This window comes from Anopheles bellator, chromosome 2 (assembly GCF_943735745.2).
Source record: "Anopheles bellator chromosome 2, idAnoBellAS_SP24_06.2, whole genome shotgun sequence".
Lineage (NCBI taxonomy): Eukaryota > Metazoa > Arthropoda > Insecta > Diptera > Culicidae > Anopheles > Anopheles bellator.
Window position 1 is genome coordinate 51416371 of NC_071286.1, and position 19757 is coordinate 51436127.

Sequence of the window (19757 nt, forward strand, 5' to 3'; positions counted from 1 at the left end):
TCTCTCTCTCTCTCTCTCTCTCTCTCTCTCTCTCTCTCTCTCTCTCTCTCTCTCTCTCTCTCGCTCTCTCTATGTGTCTCTTTCTCTTTCATCGCGCCCGAAAGGGGCGTCTTATCGTTTCCGTCCAGACTTGCCCCAATGACGCCATTCGCGGTATGTATTCGCGTTGCCCAGCGGATCAAACAGTCAGCGTTCTTAGGAGTGTGGCCAGCCGATTATACTAGAACGCGATACCAAATCAAGCCCGGCGGACGGACTTTGCCTTTTCGCAAAACGGGTTTATCCTTGCGCCGAGGAGCGTGAACGCACGTGCGCAGCGCGAAACGCGAATAAAAGGAGGTGGCGTAAAACGATGAGCTTTCCGGTGGCCGCCACTAACTGACGAAAAATGGAAACAACCTGACCCGACCTGACCAGCCAAGCCAAGGCTGTCGGTTGCCCAACGTTTTTGGGCAGGAAAGAAGCACTCGAGGAACCTGCAACCCGTGCGCGCAACGTTGTTGTTGGTGTTTTTGCTCAACGCAACGCAACGGGAACGCGCTTTCCAACACAACTATACGGTTTGAAGTCAGACGGGGTGATAAGAAAAGCGTGTGCTCCACTCTCACTTACCCATACACCTTTATTAGGCCGTCCGCTCGCGACTATCAACCCATCATGAACCGTCGTGGTTCCAATTCCAAACAGACCGAAAGCGAACGGGTGCCCCGTTCGTGCTCCACCACCCCTCGGCCGACGTTCACGCACGAGCTTTGGGAACTTCGAGGCGTAGTGCAGTGTTACGATCGCAAGGGTCGGACGGTGGGGCGGCCGAGAACGTTCGACGGGCGACGACGACGAGAAACGTGTTTCGAATATGTTTGAACAGCGAACACACAGCTGATTAAACGGTCGAGCGAGAGAATTTGAAGAAGTTGTAACAGGAGAAACAAATTGAGATACTCAACGAGAAAAGGACAACCAAACGGGATGCACAATCGACCCCAGTTAGGCAAACGGCCTAACGTATGTTTTTGAATAAACATAATTCCAAACACATACTGAGGGCTGGATACGTGCCAGTTCTCCAATGCGGCCCGCCAGAGTGCATCGGCAGTGAGAGGCAAGACGGTGGGGCGAATTGTTGCGACTTCCGTTCCGTGACAGATCGCTACCTACCGTCTGCAAATCGGCCCTAAGATGATGAACTCGGCTTGTGCTACTGATGAACATTTGTTAAGGAAATACTGTATAAACCAATTTCACAATACTTCGGGCGGGCCAGTTTCGGAAAGTATCTGACATTGACATAAATGAAAAATTCATAAACAGCGATCGGCAGCGAGCTGCGTGTAGAACAAGCTAAGCCATCATGGGTGAGGATTCGTATTCGTTTTCTTTAACAGCTCACATCCTGCCAAAGGGTTCGGAACTGCCCTGCCCGTTAGAAAAGCCGTGCCCATAATACAGCGCGCCACTCCACCCCTCGCGGGGAAAATAATATTGCTCTAGAAACCTATAATTAATGATAGCCGCCTATAATACCATTAACCCCACAAGTGTTCAATAAGTAGAAGGTGAAATTAGAAAAACTTCATGGAAAAAATCTTATAAATTATTCGCATGCATAACGCGCACGCTCGTTGGGACAAAATGATAGACGGATAGAATGTTGGACAGTCAATGGTATCAAAAAGACATACCATTGTTTGGTAAGCTTCCAAACGATTTGGTTAAAATATTCCCAAAAACCGTGTTACCAAATTTGAAGCAAGTTAATTGTACTTTTGTGTGCTTAGAGTAAATAAACGATGGAGCCTCACCCTGTAAACTTGATAACTTTGTCAATATTACGCCTCCTCTATTTTTAGCACAGTACGCGGCCTCGCAGCCCGTTGCAAGAACTTCGGTTAAATTAATATTGACAAAAAGCATGTACATGGTCAACAATCTACGCGTTCTACCACGAAGGAAACACGCTCAGTCATGGAACCAAGAGGAACCAAACGATGACTGGTGGTGGATGTTTGAAACACGAATTCGCAGCTCGAATCACTCGAAAAACATAATGAGTTATAGGCCCCTACCGTTGTAGATGTCTTCTTGTTCAAACCGGTTCTCGCGGAGCATAGCTCCTCAGGGCTCCTTTCAAAGGTTCGTCATACACGACCGATTCTGCTGCATGTTCTGCCAAGGCATCTGCTCTTATGAATAACGCTGCCCAACCCGAGGCAGTGGTGTCATTCCCGATATCTACTTTTCTGATAAAAGAACGGATATAACACCGACCTCCGACAGGGAAGTGGCTCCAAAAAGAGTTCCCCATTCAGCTGAGGTGCAAGGATGAACAAAAATTACGCCGCTATGAATAACCTTTCGTTCACGCGTTCCGTACTTAGTGTAAACACAATTCGCGAGATTCGAAAGCATATGCGGCGTAGTGTCAAGCAGTCACTACTAACACACAGGTGAGTGATCATGCCGCTCAAACCTGAAAGAGTATTTTGCTATGCTTATCACTGGAACGTCGTCTCGTATCGATGCTTAGTAGTTGCAGTGCCTGGCATCGAGAGATAGAGAGAGAGAGAGAGAGTGCTGTCTACTACCACTGGTCAAGGTGTCTCGCGTTCGCTTGCGTTCGATCGCACAACGAACTGCTCCGTCTGAAAGGCATCCATTATCGCACGACACCGAGGCCTGCCACTCGCCGCAAGCAATTCGAAAACAACTGATCAAACAGCGAGTCGTGGTGTTGTTTGTTTGTCGCATTCAACATCAGCAGCTGCCTGTTGGCGCCACCGACACACACTCGCGTAGTTCGGGTGGCGAAGAGCACTGGACATCGCGCACCGCGGCGTTTGACACGATGTTGCTGCGCCGTTGTGGTAGTGTGGCATGGTTCAACTTCAACGGTAGTGGTCGGTACGTGGATCATCTGTCCACGCCAAGCCGGGCAGTGCCTCAAGCTGAAATGTATGTTGGCGAGCTCGTCTAGAGCAGTAAGGTGAAACTGCAAATAGCTGCTCTCTTCCCATCCCTGAACTTTCCCATCCAAACACTGGAATGCACGATCCGTTCAACCGCCAGAACTCGGTCACTTCACACGCCAGCGAAAAGCCGCCAACAAACGGTGATCCTCAACCACTAGAAGGTGTTGTGCGCAAAGATCCCCACATTCAAGAGAACTTTTGGCAATCTCGCGAGAGCTGCTTGCGTTCCCCTTCTTTTGGTCACTCCCGCTTCGGTTCACGCTCAGACCGGTCCCGGCAGGTGCGGCAACCTCGTGCTAGAAAAACTAGAAAATCAACGCCACACAGGACCACTTGGGATGGCGACTGGGCGGCGATTGCCACACGGCGGCAGCTCCGGCAGAGCACAACATATGACACCGATTGCAGGGGTGGGCCCACGAGGGTGAAAATAGCCGCTAAACTTGTTATTTATAAATACCGACAACAAACCCTCGGCTTACTGGTGGTGATGGCGGACAGCTCGCGCACAGGATCGTCGCGGGCGATCGTCACGCATAGACGTACTAACTTCGAACCGAACCCCATGACACCGGGGCTCCGCAAGGAGATCCAGATGCCCTTCGTAGTGGCTCCTGAGGCGTAGCCATTCCTGAGCACTTCCTATCCAGTGGCCTGTTTCCTGTTTCTATGTTTCACCAAATACTAAATACCCGCAATGTGCCAGAGGAGCTCGAAGACGAACGAAAGTACATTTTTCAGCGCTCAGCGAGTTTGTGTTGAAGGGAACGGAAAATCGTGAACCATACCTTAGACGTCACGTCGGACACCTCTCTCATGATCCGCTCGAACTCGGCCGTTTCCTCCGCTTGCTTTTGATTGTGCAGCGCAATCTTCTCGCTGAACTTTCGCGGGTTCGCCATCTTAGTTTGTTGTTCAGCGCTTTTAATGGGAGACCCTTTCAGTAACGCACTCGTACGTCCACGCTAAACACATCTGCTGAATAGCGTGCGTTTTTGCACTGTTCACACAACAACTTTTCTTTTGGTAAGTAAATTGACACGACCCTGTTCTATGAACCGATTGCACCGTAACGGGTCAACATCTCGCACTGCTTTCACTATGGTTTTGCCATCAGGTTTCAGGTGTCTCGCGCTTCAGCGCAGTTAGCTCGGCACACCAAATACGGGTAAACTTAGTGACCGCACGGGTGCATCCGAAAGTAAAGATGTTGATGTTGCACCGAGCTTTCCTTCGAGTGGTTTCCTTCTCACGAACCCATTTCGCATTGGATTGTTCTTGAACAGGTCGGTCAGAATTGTTTCGCTTCCTTCAAAGCACTCACTCACTTTTTCACATGCACCGCGGCCGCAGCTCACCACAATGCCCGTAGCGAAAGCGAAGCCTGCTGCTGTTTTCCGAGATTTCTGCTCTCGATAACCATACTGCTGAGCATAGTGCCTTAAACAACAAAACTCACGTTTTTCTCACTTTTGCTTTTCGCGTTGAATGACCGTGCTGCTATCGATTGGATTGTTGCAATCGCAGCAACACCTACCGCGCGCTCTGGCGAATAAACACACACAGGATAGCGCGAACCGAGCGTTAGTGTTGGTGTTCTGCAGTTGGCGATGCCTGCCGCAAATCTCACAAAGCATGCCGATCCTATCGCTTATCGTTGTCACTAGGCATTGGCTCACCAACAACCTGAAATAACGGTAAGAAAAATTACACTCCAAACGGTACTATTATGAACACCGCCACACTAGACATGTGCGCAAACAAGAGTAAACAAGACTTTCAATCTCACACGCACACTCACAATGTGTTGTTGGCCCACCTAGCCGGTAGTAAACAATAGAATAAGTAGCGTCACATTCGACGAGGTTTAGGAAAGGGGCAAGGCCACAGTTTCATAGCTCTCCTCGCCCCATTGACCAAACGCACTTTGCTGGCAATCTTTTGGGATCGTTCGGAAGGCACTAGTGGACGAAACCCGAGGTACGACAGATACTTTTACGTTGGCGTTGGTTGCGTGTGTATACTAGCAACCTTTGTTACCCTCCGTGCTTTCGCTTGTGTGTACAACAGATGAGCAATTTTTCGGCAGAAAGCCAGAATGATGAATAGTGCTACCGACACGGCGCTTGTCGACGCGTAGAAGCTCACATGCCGATAAAAACGAAGGGCCTGGTCATTTACTAGAAACACGTTTAATGAGCTTATGGGTGTGTTGCACAGCAGTGTTATCACTAATGTGGAAAAGCAATGGAGTGCAATTATCGTCACTACTACGGACTACTACGGACCTAAAACGGCACTACTACGGACACTACTGCCATTCCTTCTCACCAACAGCCAGGCTCATGTGCCCTTGCTGTCTCTTTCTATCTACCACGGGCTCCTTCTCTAGCGCGCCATGCGAGCTTTGTTTCTCACTTCTACTTCGCTCACTCGTGAGCTCGCTCACAGTGAGTGAGTGGGGGGCCAGTGGGAGGCAATTTTTCTACGCGTTTTCCATATCGGTATTTTTTCCCACATGCGGATCCGCTGGGTACTTATTTTCCATACGAAAAGGGGTTCAGGCACGCGGCAGGCGGAAAAAAACAACAGTGTATCGCTTGGCGAGAAAAACAAATGAACGCACCAGTGAAATTCAGCGATGAAATCAGCCACCAAAGCGAACCCGAAACGCACGCAGTGAAAAATTAAAATGGTGCTCTAGTTGCTCTAGTGAATGCGCGCGTACACACACTGCGGAAAAAGGTTGCCCATTTCCCAACCGCATTTATAGATTTTCAAGCCCCTACCGCACAGCACGGGCCACGGCTGACTTTCCGAAGCACACACTCGCGGACACACACACAGCACGACACGCGAGATATGGAGCACTGGTTACGAGCAGCACTTTTCAGCACGGCTGAATTTACTGAAATTACTGAATTTACTGAAATTACTGAAACACTCTGTGCTCTCTTCTCTGTTTCTCTCATGTTGCGCTCTTTTCTCTCTTTCGCGGGCTCTCTTGCATTTGCTCATCTAAACCTCGGTGCAGCCGCTGGGCACACAATTTGACAGCACACTTCTTTTTTCTCTTTCTCCCTCTTTTTTTCAATCTGTACTGCGCTAAACGTCAAAATCGAAAAACACGAGTGTCGGAAAACACGATTCCAGCATTACACGCGAACACCGATAGAGATTTATCTTCCCCATTGTAAGAGATTGTTAAAACGAAGTGGAATCGTAGCGAAGGGATCCCATGGTTTCCTCGAATCCGACGGGGACATACAAATGATACAAACCGGCGCGTTCTGTTTGTGAAGGACTGAACGAGTGTGCAGTGTTTCGGTAGTGTTGTGGAAAAGAACGAATAGTTGGATCCAAAAACGCACGACATTCTGCGTGTTCTGCGGTAAAAGTGAAGCATGATGGCCACCAGGAGGCCCAGAGTGAAGGTGGCCGCCAATCTTAGCATACGCCGGCCAACAAAAACGAATCCCAGTGCCAGTCAGATAGACATCGAGCTTCCGCACGCGGCTGGCAATGACAAGCGTTTGGTTGAAGAAAATGTTAGGGCGTCCGGTCGTGATCCTGCTGATGTCGAACAATCGGACGGGATTGCCCCTTCCAAGCAGGGCGATAATGTGGTCGAGAACGAGAAACAAAACGATACGAAGCAGCACTTCAAGCTTCCAAGTTCGTACACTTAGTACTGGTATCGTAGCACAACGATAACGGGTTCTACAACTTAACTTTTCTTGACTTTTACAGGACCGGTCGATAACAACGCCAAGGGCGTATCTTCGCTAGGCGTGATGCACGAAACTGCCTTTCTAGGAAACATCAATAGCGGCAATAATGAGGACCCAATGTCTCCCCGAAGACAGGAAATACGCAGCGCTGGGTTTTCGATACCGTTCGCCCGAAAGAGAATTCGCACCGAATCGCTGACCTCCAACAAATCGCTACCGGACGGTGTGACAGTGAATAAAGTGGCACGAAAGATCGCGACGAAGCAGGAAGAAACACAGAGAACTCTCGAAAACAAGAAGGAAATAAGGAAACGGCTGACAAACATCGAGAATGTTGTCGACAAACAGAACCTTACCATGTTCGACATGATCTATTACAACCCGGTCAACAATCCGATGGTGGCACCGTCAACGCTTACCAAGCGTTCTTCGGTGGAGAATCTTCCCAAATCGGTCGACGGAAGCAAGCGCGAAGGAACGCGTAGTCGCAGTGTGAGCAAGTCACGATCTCCCACGCCGGTGCCATCAACTGCGCAGCCACCGAAAGCTGTACCGCAACTTACTCCGCAGCTGAAGCTCGGTCCGAACGGGGAAATGATACTGGATGAGGCGAGTCTAGTGATTGAAAATGAGCGCGAAAAGGAGATCCGCGAAACACTTGCAAACACGGACATAGTGTATCAGGACGAGTTTAGTGGCAGTAAGTAACAGCTCAATAGCATGCAGTTGCTGTTTGTGAAGCACCTTTGGATGTTTCATTTCAGATTCTGGCTACTACACCCGCATAAAGCGAACGCAGGGCTGGAGTGATGAGGAAACGATACGCTTTTACCGCTGCCTACATACGATTGGCACTGATTTCTCGATGATGCTAAGCCTATTTCCCCATCGCACCAGACGTGATATGAAACTCAAGGTACGCCCCAATGCCGGACTTTAACGCAAAGTTCATTTTATTCCAATGAGTTTTCTTAGTTTCGCAACCATATGCACTTCTACACAATTGCCCAATTGAAAGACTGGGATCATAGGATGTTTCAAACTTCTAATTCTCTCAATTAAATCAGCTAAGAGTCTCCCTCAGCTTAACATTTTTAGTATAATTTTATGGAAGCGTGTTTCTCAGGTCTTAGAAGTGCTTTTCGATCTTTAAATATATTTCCATTGGGTTCATTCGTCAACACATCACGGTCAATGCACGCAACCGTTGGTTTTGTTTCATTTTCAGTTTAAAAAAGAGGAACGCCACAACTTGCAACTTATCAATAAGGCACTTCAACATCCAAAGCTTTTCAACATTGCCGAGTTGCGCCAACAGTTCGCTGAAGAGGATGAAGAACTCGAACGGAAGAAGGCAGAGAAGCGGCAATTACTTGAACACGAGGCACAAAAACGACGAAATGAGCAGTTGCAGCGCAAGTAGGAATTGTTTGGATCTTGTGTCACCTGGCGTTAAAGAGTTCTCTCCTCACGTGTTTAACATCTGTTTACTTTCAGATTGTTACTGAACGAATCGAAAACTCGCAATCCAAAGAAGATAGTTAGCCGTTCTCAACGCTCCCTTACAGATACGCACGAACAGTTGGCTGACAGCGAACCACCGGCACCATCATCACCATCATCCCCACCTGTGCCAGTGTCTTCTGCACTACCAGTTTCCCCAGCCCGACCAGCTTCATCACCCGTCCCACCATCTGGGTTACAGTCACCACCGCCAACATCACCGCCTGCACTAGCAGTATCATCCCCAGTAACACCATTGTCTTGCCCTAAACGGAGCCCACGGATACGCAAAAAGTCACGCAAAGCACTGGAGACCAGCGTTGCGGCAGATTCCGACAGCAGTCAAGACCCAAGCGTAGTATCACAGCCTTACATCCCGAACGGCACCGTAGTTGATTCGCCAAACATCGATACTAACCTTTCACACTGCGAGCAAGTAGAAGAAATATGTAACCCGCCGCCCACTGTGGACGTTGAGCAATCGTCATTGTTGCTGGAACTCGAATCCGATTCAGCATCTGTGATAACGCTGCAAAATCTTGACGATCAGAGCCGCACAACTCGTCGTCGCCGTAAAGACTCCCGAACCACGGTGCCTATACAACTACCACCTGCCGCAGTAAAATACGAATCAGACGTGGATCTCGTTTATCTAACTGCGCCAGGCGATAGTGTGGCGGTAGCCAGGCCCATAAAAACGAATACCTTTATAAAAGAGATGTGCGCCGACGATCAACTGCCCAGCGGTGGTCTAGAGAATGCTTTCAATATAGTTACCATACGTTCGGAACATTCCGCGGCATCAGTAGGTAATGATGAAGGCACTGTTTCTGGCACAGCACAAACGGCCAGGGCAACACACCCCGAGAATGATATTAATCCAGCAACGCAGGAGTCGGTGTCGGAACATACGATCACTGTGAAAAGTGTCGAGTTTGATGTGTGTGACGAAACACCCGATTGCGCTGGAGAGGACGAAACAGTTGGCAAGACTGGTGGCGCAGACCCAGGAAGCTTATTTTTGCTGGAAACCCAATCATCGCACGGCGAGTGCATTGTGACGAGTGCAGAAGGTTCATCGTTTTCAAGGCATATGCCATCAGAGAGTAAACCTGCATCCAGCAATAGGGCCGAGAAGGAAGCAACAAATGGAGCAGAAGCCGACAATGATGAGGATGGTGGTTTTTCGCTTGAAGACATTGACATCAATTCGCTGGTGTTGGTAGAAAGTCAGGATGCTAACGAACCAAACAAAACTATCTACGAGATTTACGTATCAGCACCGGAAACTGGACAACTGAGTGAGAAGCCGCTCGATGTTCCACCAGATGTAATCGAAAACATACGCCTCATATTGGAGGCCGGTGATGCTAGCAGTGATGCTGGCGGTTGAATGAAAATCGCTAGAGTCGATGGAACCTTCTTCCTTTATTCTTACGTTCCCTGCTTCTGCACGAGGCAGGTATCATCTATTTATAAAACTTTACAGTGCGTGACACGGACAGTTGATGCAGTAAGTTTTTTTTTCTTAGAAGAACGGACTGGACTGTATTTATGATATAGTAAGCATAACAATAAAAAAATAACAGAAACTTTGAAAACTTTCTTTACTTACACGTCGTACAACGTCGTACATCTAACTCAAATGCGCTCCCCAACTGTGTTTTCTTTAATTATTGGTAATAAATTGAGTTGATCGTTTCCACAATTATTAATAAAATAAATTATTATTATTATTAATAAATTGAGGAATATCTGATCATTGATCGCTCTTGTCGTGCTTCTCAGTCGGCACATAAAGTCTCCAGAGGGCGGTGGGCGGCTTCATCAGTTCATCTGTCTGACTATTTTGAAATTTATCATAATTGTTATGGAAGCGATAGCCATCGTACGGAGTTGACGGACGGTAGTCGCTTGAAAGGCCAATAGATTGCGCGGCACGCGATATTTCTTGGTAAACTTTCTGAAACAGAAATCCTACACGAAACGCTCGTGGGTTGAGTTGTGTTGGGCACTGCTCTTGCGAAGGTACGAACTGGTTGGTCTGCAGTTCGTGAGCAATCAATAGAAGAAGGTCTGCCTCGAAAACACGAACAATGCGACATTCCACCAACCGAACAAGGGTCAGTACTGTAACCATTAATCCGTGTGGTACTGCTGCTAACGAGTTGTCGTCTACGACATCTGAACAAACCCATCGCAGTAGCTGCAACTTACGCTCCAATAATGCTGCCATCATTGTATCGTCCCGTGACAGAAGATCCGTGAAGTGTGGAACGGCCAAATCGCACGGAAACACTGCCGCTATGTTATGTTGGGCATAAGATTCTTGGTGTCCTTTTTTGGCAACCACCGTAATGTGGCCCCGTTCGTGCTGACGATGATACAGAATTATACCAGCAATTTTAGCAATTATCGGTACCACGATATCAAAGTAACTGCCCAAGTCGTTGGAGCGGTAGTCAAAAAAAAACAACGTAGAATTGTGGGGCGCCCCGTTCAGTACTCCTACAACAAAGTGCTGGGATTCTTGTAGCAGAAACGTTTCAATCGGATCGAGTGGGGGTTTCGATCGATGCCGCATCTGTGTGTCCTGCGAACCCATGTTTTACGAGAAACGTTAACCAATGAGAAGTGCAGAAATCAGAACGATTAAATATAATTACATACGTTTATGTAGAAGTCTAAGCTTTGCCTAAACCACGTAACCGCCTGATCGGGAATCCGTCTTCTTTTGTACACACATCGCAGGACCTGCTGGATGACGTTGTCGTCGAAACGTTCTACGACCGGCAACGTCCGAACGTACTGTGCCAACTTCAGAAACTTTGCCTGTCCAAGACCATCGTGAAATGGTTTCAACTGTTCGTAGTTGTAAAAGTCATTCCCGGCCAGCGTCGCCCATATTGCCATGGCAGGGATGCTCAATTTAAGCTTCCACCGAAGCGCGTCCTTACTGAAGGCGAGTGTACGAAGCGTTTTCAAATCAATGTTGGCTGACCAAATCTGCCAACAGCCATTGAAGATGAGGAAATCGGTATCATTGGAAATGATCGCCAACGCTTCGTGCTCCAACGCATACGCAGCCAATTCCTGATCACATTCGGCGTGAATGGATACGATCACTCGTCCATAACTCTCAGCTATGCGCTTCAACTGTAAACACGTGTTGGGCGGAATATTGAAACTGTGTTTTGTGGCAATTCGCTGCAAGGGTTGCCCTTGATTGATAGCATCGATAACAGTGATCATTCTCGTGTACTTGTCATTTTGTCGCTCCAACCATGTGTCGTATTTGTTTGCCTGCACATTGCCATCCCAAAAAAACACTAGCTCTGCTCCGGATTCCACCAATTGGGAGAAGAATTGGGCAGCTTGTTGTTCACACAGCATCACCTGCGATCCGCACAACACGCTACAATTGTCCCCTTTAAACAATTCATGCAAAGCCATCAGATCAATCAGTATTAAGGGTTTTCGATCATGCTGTTCAGCCGAATTGCTGTGGAATTACGAAACAAAATTGCATGAAGAATGTGTGAAGTCTCGTATGCTGTCTTACATACCTTATTTCACGAAGTATCTGAATGTAATGTGCGCCGTTCTGTACCTCGCGCTTCATGAACGTTTGTAAAAATCGCACACCCATTACTGCGATTTGCGGCGTGGTTTTTTGGCAATGGATTCAATGTTTTGGTTTGTCAGGCAAACGCTGATGTATGTCAAATGCAAACAAATACACGAATTCACCCTGAATGTTTTGTACCTGATACCTGGATACTTATCTGGATACTTTCTTATCATATACTTATTTCCATCGGTTGACGCACTTGTAATCACCCGTGTATCTGCGGTGCCGGACGGGGCGCAAATAAACGACCTGACATTTCATATAAATGCCAAATTGTTTGCACTTATGTCAAAACGTTTATGCCTCAGCGGAAACGTAAAAACCGTTAAGGCCGGTCCACACGCTACGATGTGTTGTAGCTATTTATCGTAGCGATCTATGGAGCATCCACACGCTACAATTTTTCACAACGATTTGCAACGGTAGATGTTAGTATTATGGAAACAGCCATGGAAGAAACACTGTGTTGGTTTGCCTTGGTATTGTGCGTTTTGGTTAAAAAGCGAAAAATAGAACGTGTCAAGAAAAATCTGTATGAAATGGTAAATAAAATTGTTTTGTTTTAAACAAACTTGAAAATCTATCTATATATATAAAAGAAAGTCGTGAAGATGTCGTTTCACTTATAACTCAAGAACGGATGAACCGATTTGGCTGAAAATTGGTAGGGAGGTGGCTTAGATCCCAGGGCTTCACGTAGGATACTTTTTATACCCCGGCCAAGTCACAACAATCTAACAAAACCCATTGTTTTTCTTCATAATGAGACGGTATATTTCACGCTCTCTGCTCGACTAAAGCCAAACAGAGCGCGCAATAGCAAACAATTGTTGGCTTCTCTTTCTCGTGCCAGCGTTCCCTCACCCCACGTAAAAATAGCCCCCCACCCCTTTCGTACGGACGCATGAAAGGGAGTGGGGGGCTGTGGGTTTTCCCTTCTCGAGAAAGGCCAGACAGAGAGCGTCACTACGAGCAAAAGTTGAGCGAGTTTTCAGCGAGTCTCTCTCTTTCGCATGTTCTCACGAGTCCCTATTTTGCGATTAGTTTGGCAATTCGACAGTCTTTCTCGCGTTTATAGCTTGAAAATCGGAGAATTAGGACGAAAATCGGAGAATTAGTATGAAAATCGGAGAATTAGGACGAAAATCGGAGAATTAGGACGAAAATCGGAGAATTAGTATGAAAATCGGAGAATTAGTATGAAAATCGGAGAATTAGGACGAAAATCGGAGAATTAGGACGAAAAAAAACAAAAACAAAAACATAAACAAAAAACAGATAACAATAACAACAACAATAATAATAACAATAACAACTTCAACTTTCCAAAAAAACTTCCAACTTCCAACTTTTTATGTGCACAGTTGATTTCTTCGTGTGCACATTTTTTTTTTTTTTCGCGAAACTTTTGATTGTTACTTACCTGTCATTTTATTTTTTTGAGATATTTATCAGATATTTTTGAGTAAAACACTCGGTTTTGCTGAAAATACCTCGTACCTCGAAAATGCCTTCCGGGCCGATCGAAGGACATTCACCCGATCGGCCCAGATTAGCGGCCGCGAGAGACGGAGCAGGTGCCCTTTTGGAGCGGGCTTTGGTGGTCGGTGGCGCAATCAACCCGACAGTTAAGTCGATATTGCCGGCCGCTTAACTGAGACAGGGTATGGAACATAACGCAGCGGATTAAGGTTCAAATAGGAAGTTCAAGTCCAGCCAGTGGCAGTGTAAGTTGTGCAATGAAGAACCGTTTAATTCGACAATAATACTGTCCGGTTCTGGGACCTTCAGCTGAGCACCTCACTTGGCACAGCTTCCGGTGCGGGGCAAGGTGCATCGGTTAAAATGGTGCGAACCATTTTATAGGCGCACCATGAACCTGGCCCACCACTGCGGGCTCCAAAAACCGTGTTGACACAGAAGAAAATGTTGTACCAATTAAAGTGACATTGTAGCCGTGTTTAACGATAGTTGGAGTTTCTAGTACACCGCAAATGGGTTGCTAATCATATGACACGCAACCGTGTCAGCCGTTGAATCGAATTTGTTCATGGTTCCGGGTGGCCTATGTATGGGTTTTCGTCGCCAAACTTCTCAGCATGAAGTGTCGAACTGCATCGGCGCACTTATCTTATCGGACCTCGAGCGGCAGCTCATTCAGCCCCGAAAGTAGAGGCCATCGCCAGAACACGGGGCGGATATGACCAATCAACACGTTCTGCTAATGGGACCCTGCAATCCCCCACTAGCCGGTTGCTAATTCAATGAGTTCAATCAGATTAGGCACGCAGGTTCGATAACGCCTGATTGGTGAGGAGATTATTACGGAACGATTAGCAGCGGAGCGGAGGAGATTAGATAGGGATGCTTCGGAAGCCACTCAGTGGAATTATGGTAAGTAATGCCCCATCACCTTGCCAGACGGTAGTCTGTACGGATTCGTCGGTCACTTAGCTTGCACGCAGTGAAGCAGTATGGTCCAAAGCGTGATAGTAGCGTGTTTTGCTCTCCTCAACCTGGTGCTGGTGGTCAACGGCCAAGCTGCTGCCTGCACGGATCCGGCCAATTATAACCAAAATGTTCCCCATGAGTACGACTGCACCCGTTTCTACCTGTGTGAGGCAAGCGGTCCTTATGCTTTGACCTGTCTAAGTGGCTACCACTTCTCGACTTCAACGCAAGAATGTGAACCACCGGAGACGGCAGGGTGTGAGGTTACGTGGACAACGGTTACAGTGCCCACGAACCCCACGGTTACACCTCTGACAACACTTCCAACAGTACCCATTACATCCGATGGCACCACGGCGGGGCCAACACCGGAGACCGTAGACCCAACTGGACCAACGGTACCAACGACACCTGGTACCACGCTCGGAACGGGTGCTACCACGGCCACCCAGGACCCACAGAATCCGTCCGGTCCGACTGAGCCAACAACACCGGAAACCACCATCGGCACTATCCCGACGGTTCCGACCTTTGTGCCTACGGTTGGAACCGACGGACCGAGCACTGAGGAGCCAACGACCGTGGAAGGAGCTACCACTACTGAGGGGCCCATTACGGAACAATCTACGGTGGAACCCCCCATCGGCACTATCCCGACGGTGCCGACAATCATACCAACGGTGCCAACGGCCCCGACAAGCACTGAAGAGCAAACTACTGAGGAAGAAGTTACCGAAGAGCCTACGGAGACGGTGGAGCCTACCGAAGAGCCAACGGAGCAGCCGGAGCCGGAAACGAACGGAAACCGCAAACAGAATCGGCGACACTGACGCTGATCTGGGAGCGCGGGGCCAGATGCTAGAACAAGTAAATAAAACCCCTTATATCAACTAAATCGCACCGCTGTTATCTGCGGTGTCTCATGAATTAAATGATTGGTCGTAGTTAAACGATTGGTCTTTGAAACAGGTGCCTCTTGGTACCGGAAAGAATCGTTAACGTCTCAGTCGACGGGCTCTAATTATGAAGCCGTACTAGTCTTGGAAAACAAGATATCCGCTATGGTGGTTGAGCGACGGAAACGGATTTCGGATTGTAAGCCAGCAGGCCTACAACTTGAAAATCAGGATGTTAAAAAGAAGGCTCTAGCTGTCCACTTGAATCTCCTAGTTTGGCGTGTTTTCAGCAACAGTACCTTGTTTTGACATCAGGTAAGTCATTTCAGGACTAAATTAAGTTTCCAACCTATCTTTGAACGGACCATAGACCCTGGCAACTTTTGTGCCTGAAAATGACGTTTTGATTTATTTTTCTGCTACCTGTTGAAGAAAACTGCTACCGAATCACATCAAATGCTTGTTTTTGGAATATCGCAGTGCTTTAAGCGGTTTAAACAAATTAAAAATGGAGATTTCGGCTCAACAAGCAAAGAGGACTCAACTAAAAAGACTTTCTGATGGCACCAGAAATGGTGGTTCATAGAACAGGATTTTTCATTTCAATCTTAAGCCCGGTCCACACGCGATGATGCATCGCTACGATGTGTCTGCGCAACGATTATCGTAGCGTGTGGACCGGGTTTAAGACTAGCGCCATGTAACGTGGCAGGCTCGGGACTTTTCAGCTTTGCGAGTAATCGAACAGAATCAGAACACATGTCCGAGAAGAAGGTATTTACTGCCGATAAAGCCGACTCGAGATTGTACCGATAAGGATCATTTCCGCTAGTGCGCCTAGTCCGGTGGATCCGTTTTCCAGAGTACGGTGTAATTATACAAGTGGGTGACTCGAGTTCGGACCCTCTTCGGAGTGAAAGCCACACCCGGTCGTCAAGCAAACTCTCCCCAAAACGCCGGACAAGGCCACGCTCCGGCCCAGAGCCCGCGATACCCTCGAAAATTGGGCCGATAAGATGCCGTCGTGCTGCCGTACGACTAATCAAGTTACGATCAATGACGGCGCAGGGTAATAAATAAGATTTATTGCGTGTTGTATCGTGAAGGGTGGCTTAAATCTACCCGCCTAAACGCTATCGGGCGTTAAGTCGCCTTAAGTCACTATTGGAAAATAAGCTGTCACATCGGGCTGTGGACGGATCGGTCCGTCGACAGAGGGCTAACCGAGGGTTCCTATGGCGAGCAGCGGCAAATTGGCAGTACGGGGAGTGGCAGTCGACGGCAGGTCGGTGATCTATCGGCAGGCGGACAGGTTCTAGAACGCCACCGTTGGTACCGTGGGGATTTCGGCCGTAGGGACGGTGGGAATGGTGGTGTTGGTAATGCCGATGGTACTGTCGGTGGTGGCCCCACTGACGGTGGTAGTTGGTGGTCCTGCTGTTTGGGCCGTCGGGATCGATGCCGTCGGAGCCGTCGGAGCAGTTGTGAGGGTGGTGCCACCCGGTACAGTAGTAGTGACTCCTGGATTCACTGTTGGAGACACTGTTGGAACGGTGGCTACGGTGGTTACAGAGGGCACCGTGGTGACCACGGGAACAGTGGTGGTGGTCGGGTTGGGGATCGCGGTGGTGCCACCGAGAGTGCACTGGGCAATGACCGGATGGTCGCAGCGCTGAATTTGCGCCCCGAAGTACTGCCCGGTTGGACACTGCTTCAGGAATGCGTAGCCCCAGGAGCAAGTGTAGAACAGGGTGCAGTCGGTGGCGTGGGGTAGCTGGGTCGGGTTGTTCGGATCCAGGTCCACCAGCGGGCAGCGAGGATCGAGAATTCCCTGTCCGCTCACCAGCACAACACTCAACGTCGTCAGGAACACAACGGCTACTGCACACCTGGCCATCACGCTTGATTAACACAAAACTGCTTGCCAACGATTCCGAGTTCCGCTGATAGGGCTGAGGATACGTTCCGCTTCTTTCAACTGTGTTGACAATTAGGACACGGCTTTTATCGACTCGCGATTCGAGCGACTGGATCGTCTCTGATGGGCGTTCAATCCTTTATAGCCTATGGGCGGTGCGCTGCCACCGGAATAAAGTTACGCAGGAAAATCTGCCCAATATCTTATCTGGTGTGGGGCTTATTTCCGACCGGTTGGTCGGTTGGTCTCTGTCGGGTTGATTAACGAAAGTGGCCGACCGACATCCGAGCGATAGAGCAGACTCATTAATGGCACCATTACAGGGCTCACCCGCAATCCTTGGTCCCGCGGTTGGTTGGCGATTGCGGCCACGGTTGTGAAAACTAGTAAATCATTGATAAGCTACTGTTTTTGCGGCCAGTAACTAGTTGTGTAAGGAAATTGCACCACCGTGCCCGTCGGTTACCTGTGATTTGGACGTTGGACGTGATGTGGAAAAAACAAGGTCTTGATGGCGAACGGCGCGATCACTGGCTTGGTGAATGAGAGTAATCTTATCCTAGCGAATCGCTCTCCTTCATCGGTCGATTCAAACGAGTAGTGCAAAGATTTTGCATATCTCGCAGGCGTTTACATTGCAATGAAACTTAAAAATCTGGATTTTTTTCAAAAAAAACAAATGCTTATAAAGACCGGTCCAGACGCTACGATAATCGCTACGCTAAACGTTGGGCAGACACATCGTAGCGATGCATCGTTGCGTCTGGACAGCGAAATTGCACCAATTTTTGCCATTTTTGAACAATCGACGCAGATCTAGAAAAAGTGAGCAAACGAGCATCAATATCTGTCCAATTTCCATACAAGTGTGCGTGTGCTGATGGTGAATAGACATGTGTGGGTGTGTACACTGTTTATTACATCAGTTTACTAGCAGATCCTGCGAACTTTGTTCCGCCCCAAAGGCAATGGGCCCCCGGTGATAGAGCAGTTGGTAACGCTCGTCGCATTTGTCGCAACGAACGTTTATTGGTCCATTGCGAACGCTGTTATGCTTGCCGTACTTAGCTTTACAATCATATCGAAACGCTGCTAGATACAAATAAGCTTCTTCTTCGGGTACAACCGCTGAGCGGACATTTAAATCAGCATCTTGTCGAAAATTATCTACTTGTTGATGTTCTTAAGGGGGTGTAAGAGGCTTTATTATTCACTGTCCGTTATTATGACACTACGCTGCGTTCGCGGATTGTTTCAATAGTTATATTTGACAGTTATGACAGTTATGAAAATGACAGGTAAGTAACAATCAAAAGTTTCGCCAGAAGAAGAAGGCTATATAGAAGAAGAAGAAGGCTATATAAACGCGAGAAAGACTGTCGAATTGCCAAACTAATCGCAAAAGAGAGACTCGCGAGAACATGCGAAAGAGAGAGAATCGCTGAAAACTCGCTCAACCTTTGCTCGTAGTGACGCTCTCTGTCTGGCCTTTCTCGAGAAGGGAAAACCCATAGCCCCCCATTCCCTTTCATGCGTCCGTGCGAAAGGGGTGGGGGGCTATTTTTACTTGGGGTGAGGGAACGCTTCTTTAGCGAGAAAGAGAAGCCAACAATTGTTTGCTGTTGCGCGCTCTGTCTGTCTCGTATCAGTATGAAAAAAACAATTGTTGCCTCACTGTGACGCGGTCGGAATATAAAAAGTATAAAGTATCAAGTATAGTAATCGGAGTAAAGTATAGTATAGTAACCGGAGTAATCGGAGTAGCCCTGGCCCTGTTCTAAGCCACCTCCCTACCAATTTTCAGCCAAATCGGTTCATCCGTTCTTGAGTTATGGGTGTTTGGACGAACAACATGCCTGACTTTCTTTTATATATATAGATGTCTGATAACCCTCACATGCAAGTGCCTGCCAACCTGACGATCGCATCCTATCGCATGTAGTCCATTTCGAAACCGGATCAGTAGCTGGAGCACTGGTCCAACGCTGGGTAGTCGCTGTTGGAATCGATGGTTATTCTCCAATTACAATTAATTATTGGTTTACCCCCAATGACAGCTTGTGTCATTAGTGTTGGTTTGGCAACACTGTTCGTTCGCTTAATAAAGAATGAGTTCTGTTCAGTTCCAAACTGCGCGCCAATCCAACAGTCGCATCGAACCACACTCCACTCTAACGTTCGCGCCTTAGCTCAGCCATTTAATTATGCAATGCTCGTTCAAAAGCTTTCAATAGCCTTACCATGTAATTTTTGAATATTCTGTAACGATCTTGTCTGCACCGAACAGAAACCTGTTTGAATGGCCTACTACTCACCTTACGCTTACGCAGTTTAGTATCGAATTTAGGTTCGAAGCAGAATTATACAAGTCTAGTGATATAAGTCGAGTCGAAAGGATAGGGCCGAGGTATTGAGGTAGAGACTGGCAACAATCTGGAGCCACTCTTCAGCTGTAGACAGCAAGCTTTAATCTACAGTAACTATAGGCTCAATTGGCATAGGCACAGTAATTCCTACAATGAGTATAACTCATCGTATTACATTAGAGCATTATTGAAAAAATAAAGGACAGCGGACAATCGCCCTTCCGGTTGCATTAAGCCCGGTCCACACGCTACGATGTACCTATCGTAGCGATCTGTGGAGCATCCACAGGCT

At 47.8% G+C, this 19757-nt stretch overlaps 5 protein-coding genes across 5 annotated transcripts in view; 2 read left to right on the forward strand and 3 right to left on the reverse strand.

Moving 5' to 3' along the window:
- Nucleotides 1-3871, reverse strand: part of LOC131211735 (CREB-regulated transcription coactivator 1) — a 19898-nt gene extending 16027 nt beyond the window's left edge. The window contains exon 1 of the mRNA XM_058205321.1: nucleotides 3758-3871. Coding sequence (XP_058061304.1) covers nucleotides 3758-3871 — 114 coding nt within the window. The remainder of the gene's footprint in view (nucleotides 1-3757) is intronic.
- Nucleotides 3872-6133: 2262 nt separating this feature from the next.
- Nucleotides 6134-9838, forward strand: LOC131209132 (uncharacterized). The gene is made up of 5 exons (XM_058202126.1): nucleotides 6134-6644; nucleotides 6720-7400; nucleotides 7465-7616; nucleotides 7929-8119; nucleotides 8198-9838. The coding sequence occupies exons 1-5, from the start codon at nucleotides 6374-6376 to the stop codon at nucleotides 9594-9596; spliced, it is 2694 nt and encodes an 897-aa protein (XP_058058109.1). The 5' UTR covers nucleotides 6134-6373; the 3' UTR covers nucleotides 9597-9838.
- A 124-nt stretch (nucleotides 9839-9962) lies between these two features.
- LOC131207682 (uncharacterized) lies at nucleotides 9963-11884 on the reverse strand. The gene is made up of 3 exons (XM_058200308.1): nucleotides 11770-11884; nucleotides 10874-11705; nucleotides 9963-10796 (listed from the first exon to the last, which is right to left on the reverse strand). The coding sequence occupies exons 1-3, from the start codon at nucleotides 11850-11852 to the stop codon at nucleotides 9963-9965; spliced, it is 1749 nt and encodes a 582-aa protein (XP_058056291.1). The 5' UTR covers nucleotides 11853-11884.
- A 2316-nt stretch (nucleotides 11885-14200) lies between these two features.
- LOC131210700 (integumentary mucin A.1-like) lies at nucleotides 14201-15170 on the forward strand. The gene is made up of 2 exons (XM_058203980.1): nucleotides 14201-14228; nucleotides 14289-15170. The coding sequence occupies exon 2, from the start codon at nucleotides 14309-14311 to the stop codon at nucleotides 15113-15115; it is 807 nt and encodes a 268-aa protein (XP_058059963.1). The 5' UTR covers nucleotides 14201-14228; nucleotides 14289-14308; the 3' UTR covers nucleotides 15116-15170.
- Nucleotides 15171-16496: 1326 nt separating this feature from the next.
- On the reverse strand, nucleotides 16497-17078 carry LOC131207683 (mucin-2-like). Its single transcript, XM_058200309.1, has one exon. It carries the CDS (start codon nucleotides 17076-17078, stop codon nucleotides 16497-16499), a length of 582 nt encoding a protein of 193 aa, XP_058056292.1.
- Nucleotides 17079-19757: the final 2679 nt, after the last annotated feature.

Coding starts and splice junctions, on each gene's coding strand:
- LOC131209132 (XM_058202126.1), top strand. CDS start 6,374: ATGATGGCCACCAGGAGGCCCAGAGTGAAGGTGGCCGCCAATCTTAGC. Junction 6,645..6,719: donor GCAGCACTTCAAGCTTCCAA/GTTCGTACACTT, acceptor TGACTTTTACAG/GACCGGTCGATAACAACGCC. Junction 7,401..7,464: donor TCAGGACGAGTTTAGTGGCA/GTAAGTAACAGC, acceptor GTTTCATTTCAG/ATTCTGGCTACTACACCCGC.
- LOC131207682 (XM_058200308.1), bottom strand. CDS start 11,852: ATGGGTGTGCGATTTTTACAAACGTTCATGAAGCGCGAGGTACAGAAC. Junction 11,706..11,769: donor CAGATACTTCGTGAAATAAG/GTATGTAAGACA, acceptor GTAATTCCACAG/CAATTCGGCTGAACAGCATG. Junction 10,797..10,873: donor GCTTAGACTTCTACATAAAC/GTATGTAATTAT, acceptor ATGGGTTCGCAG/GACACACAGATGCGGCATCG.
- LOC131210700 (XM_058203980.1), top strand. CDS start 14,309: ATGGTCCAAAGCGTGATAGTAGCGTGTTTTGCTCTCCTCAACCTGGTG.
- LOC131207683 (XM_058200309.1), bottom strand. CDS start 17,078: ATGGCCAGGTGTGCAGTAGCCGTTGTGTTCCTGACGACGTTGAGTGTT.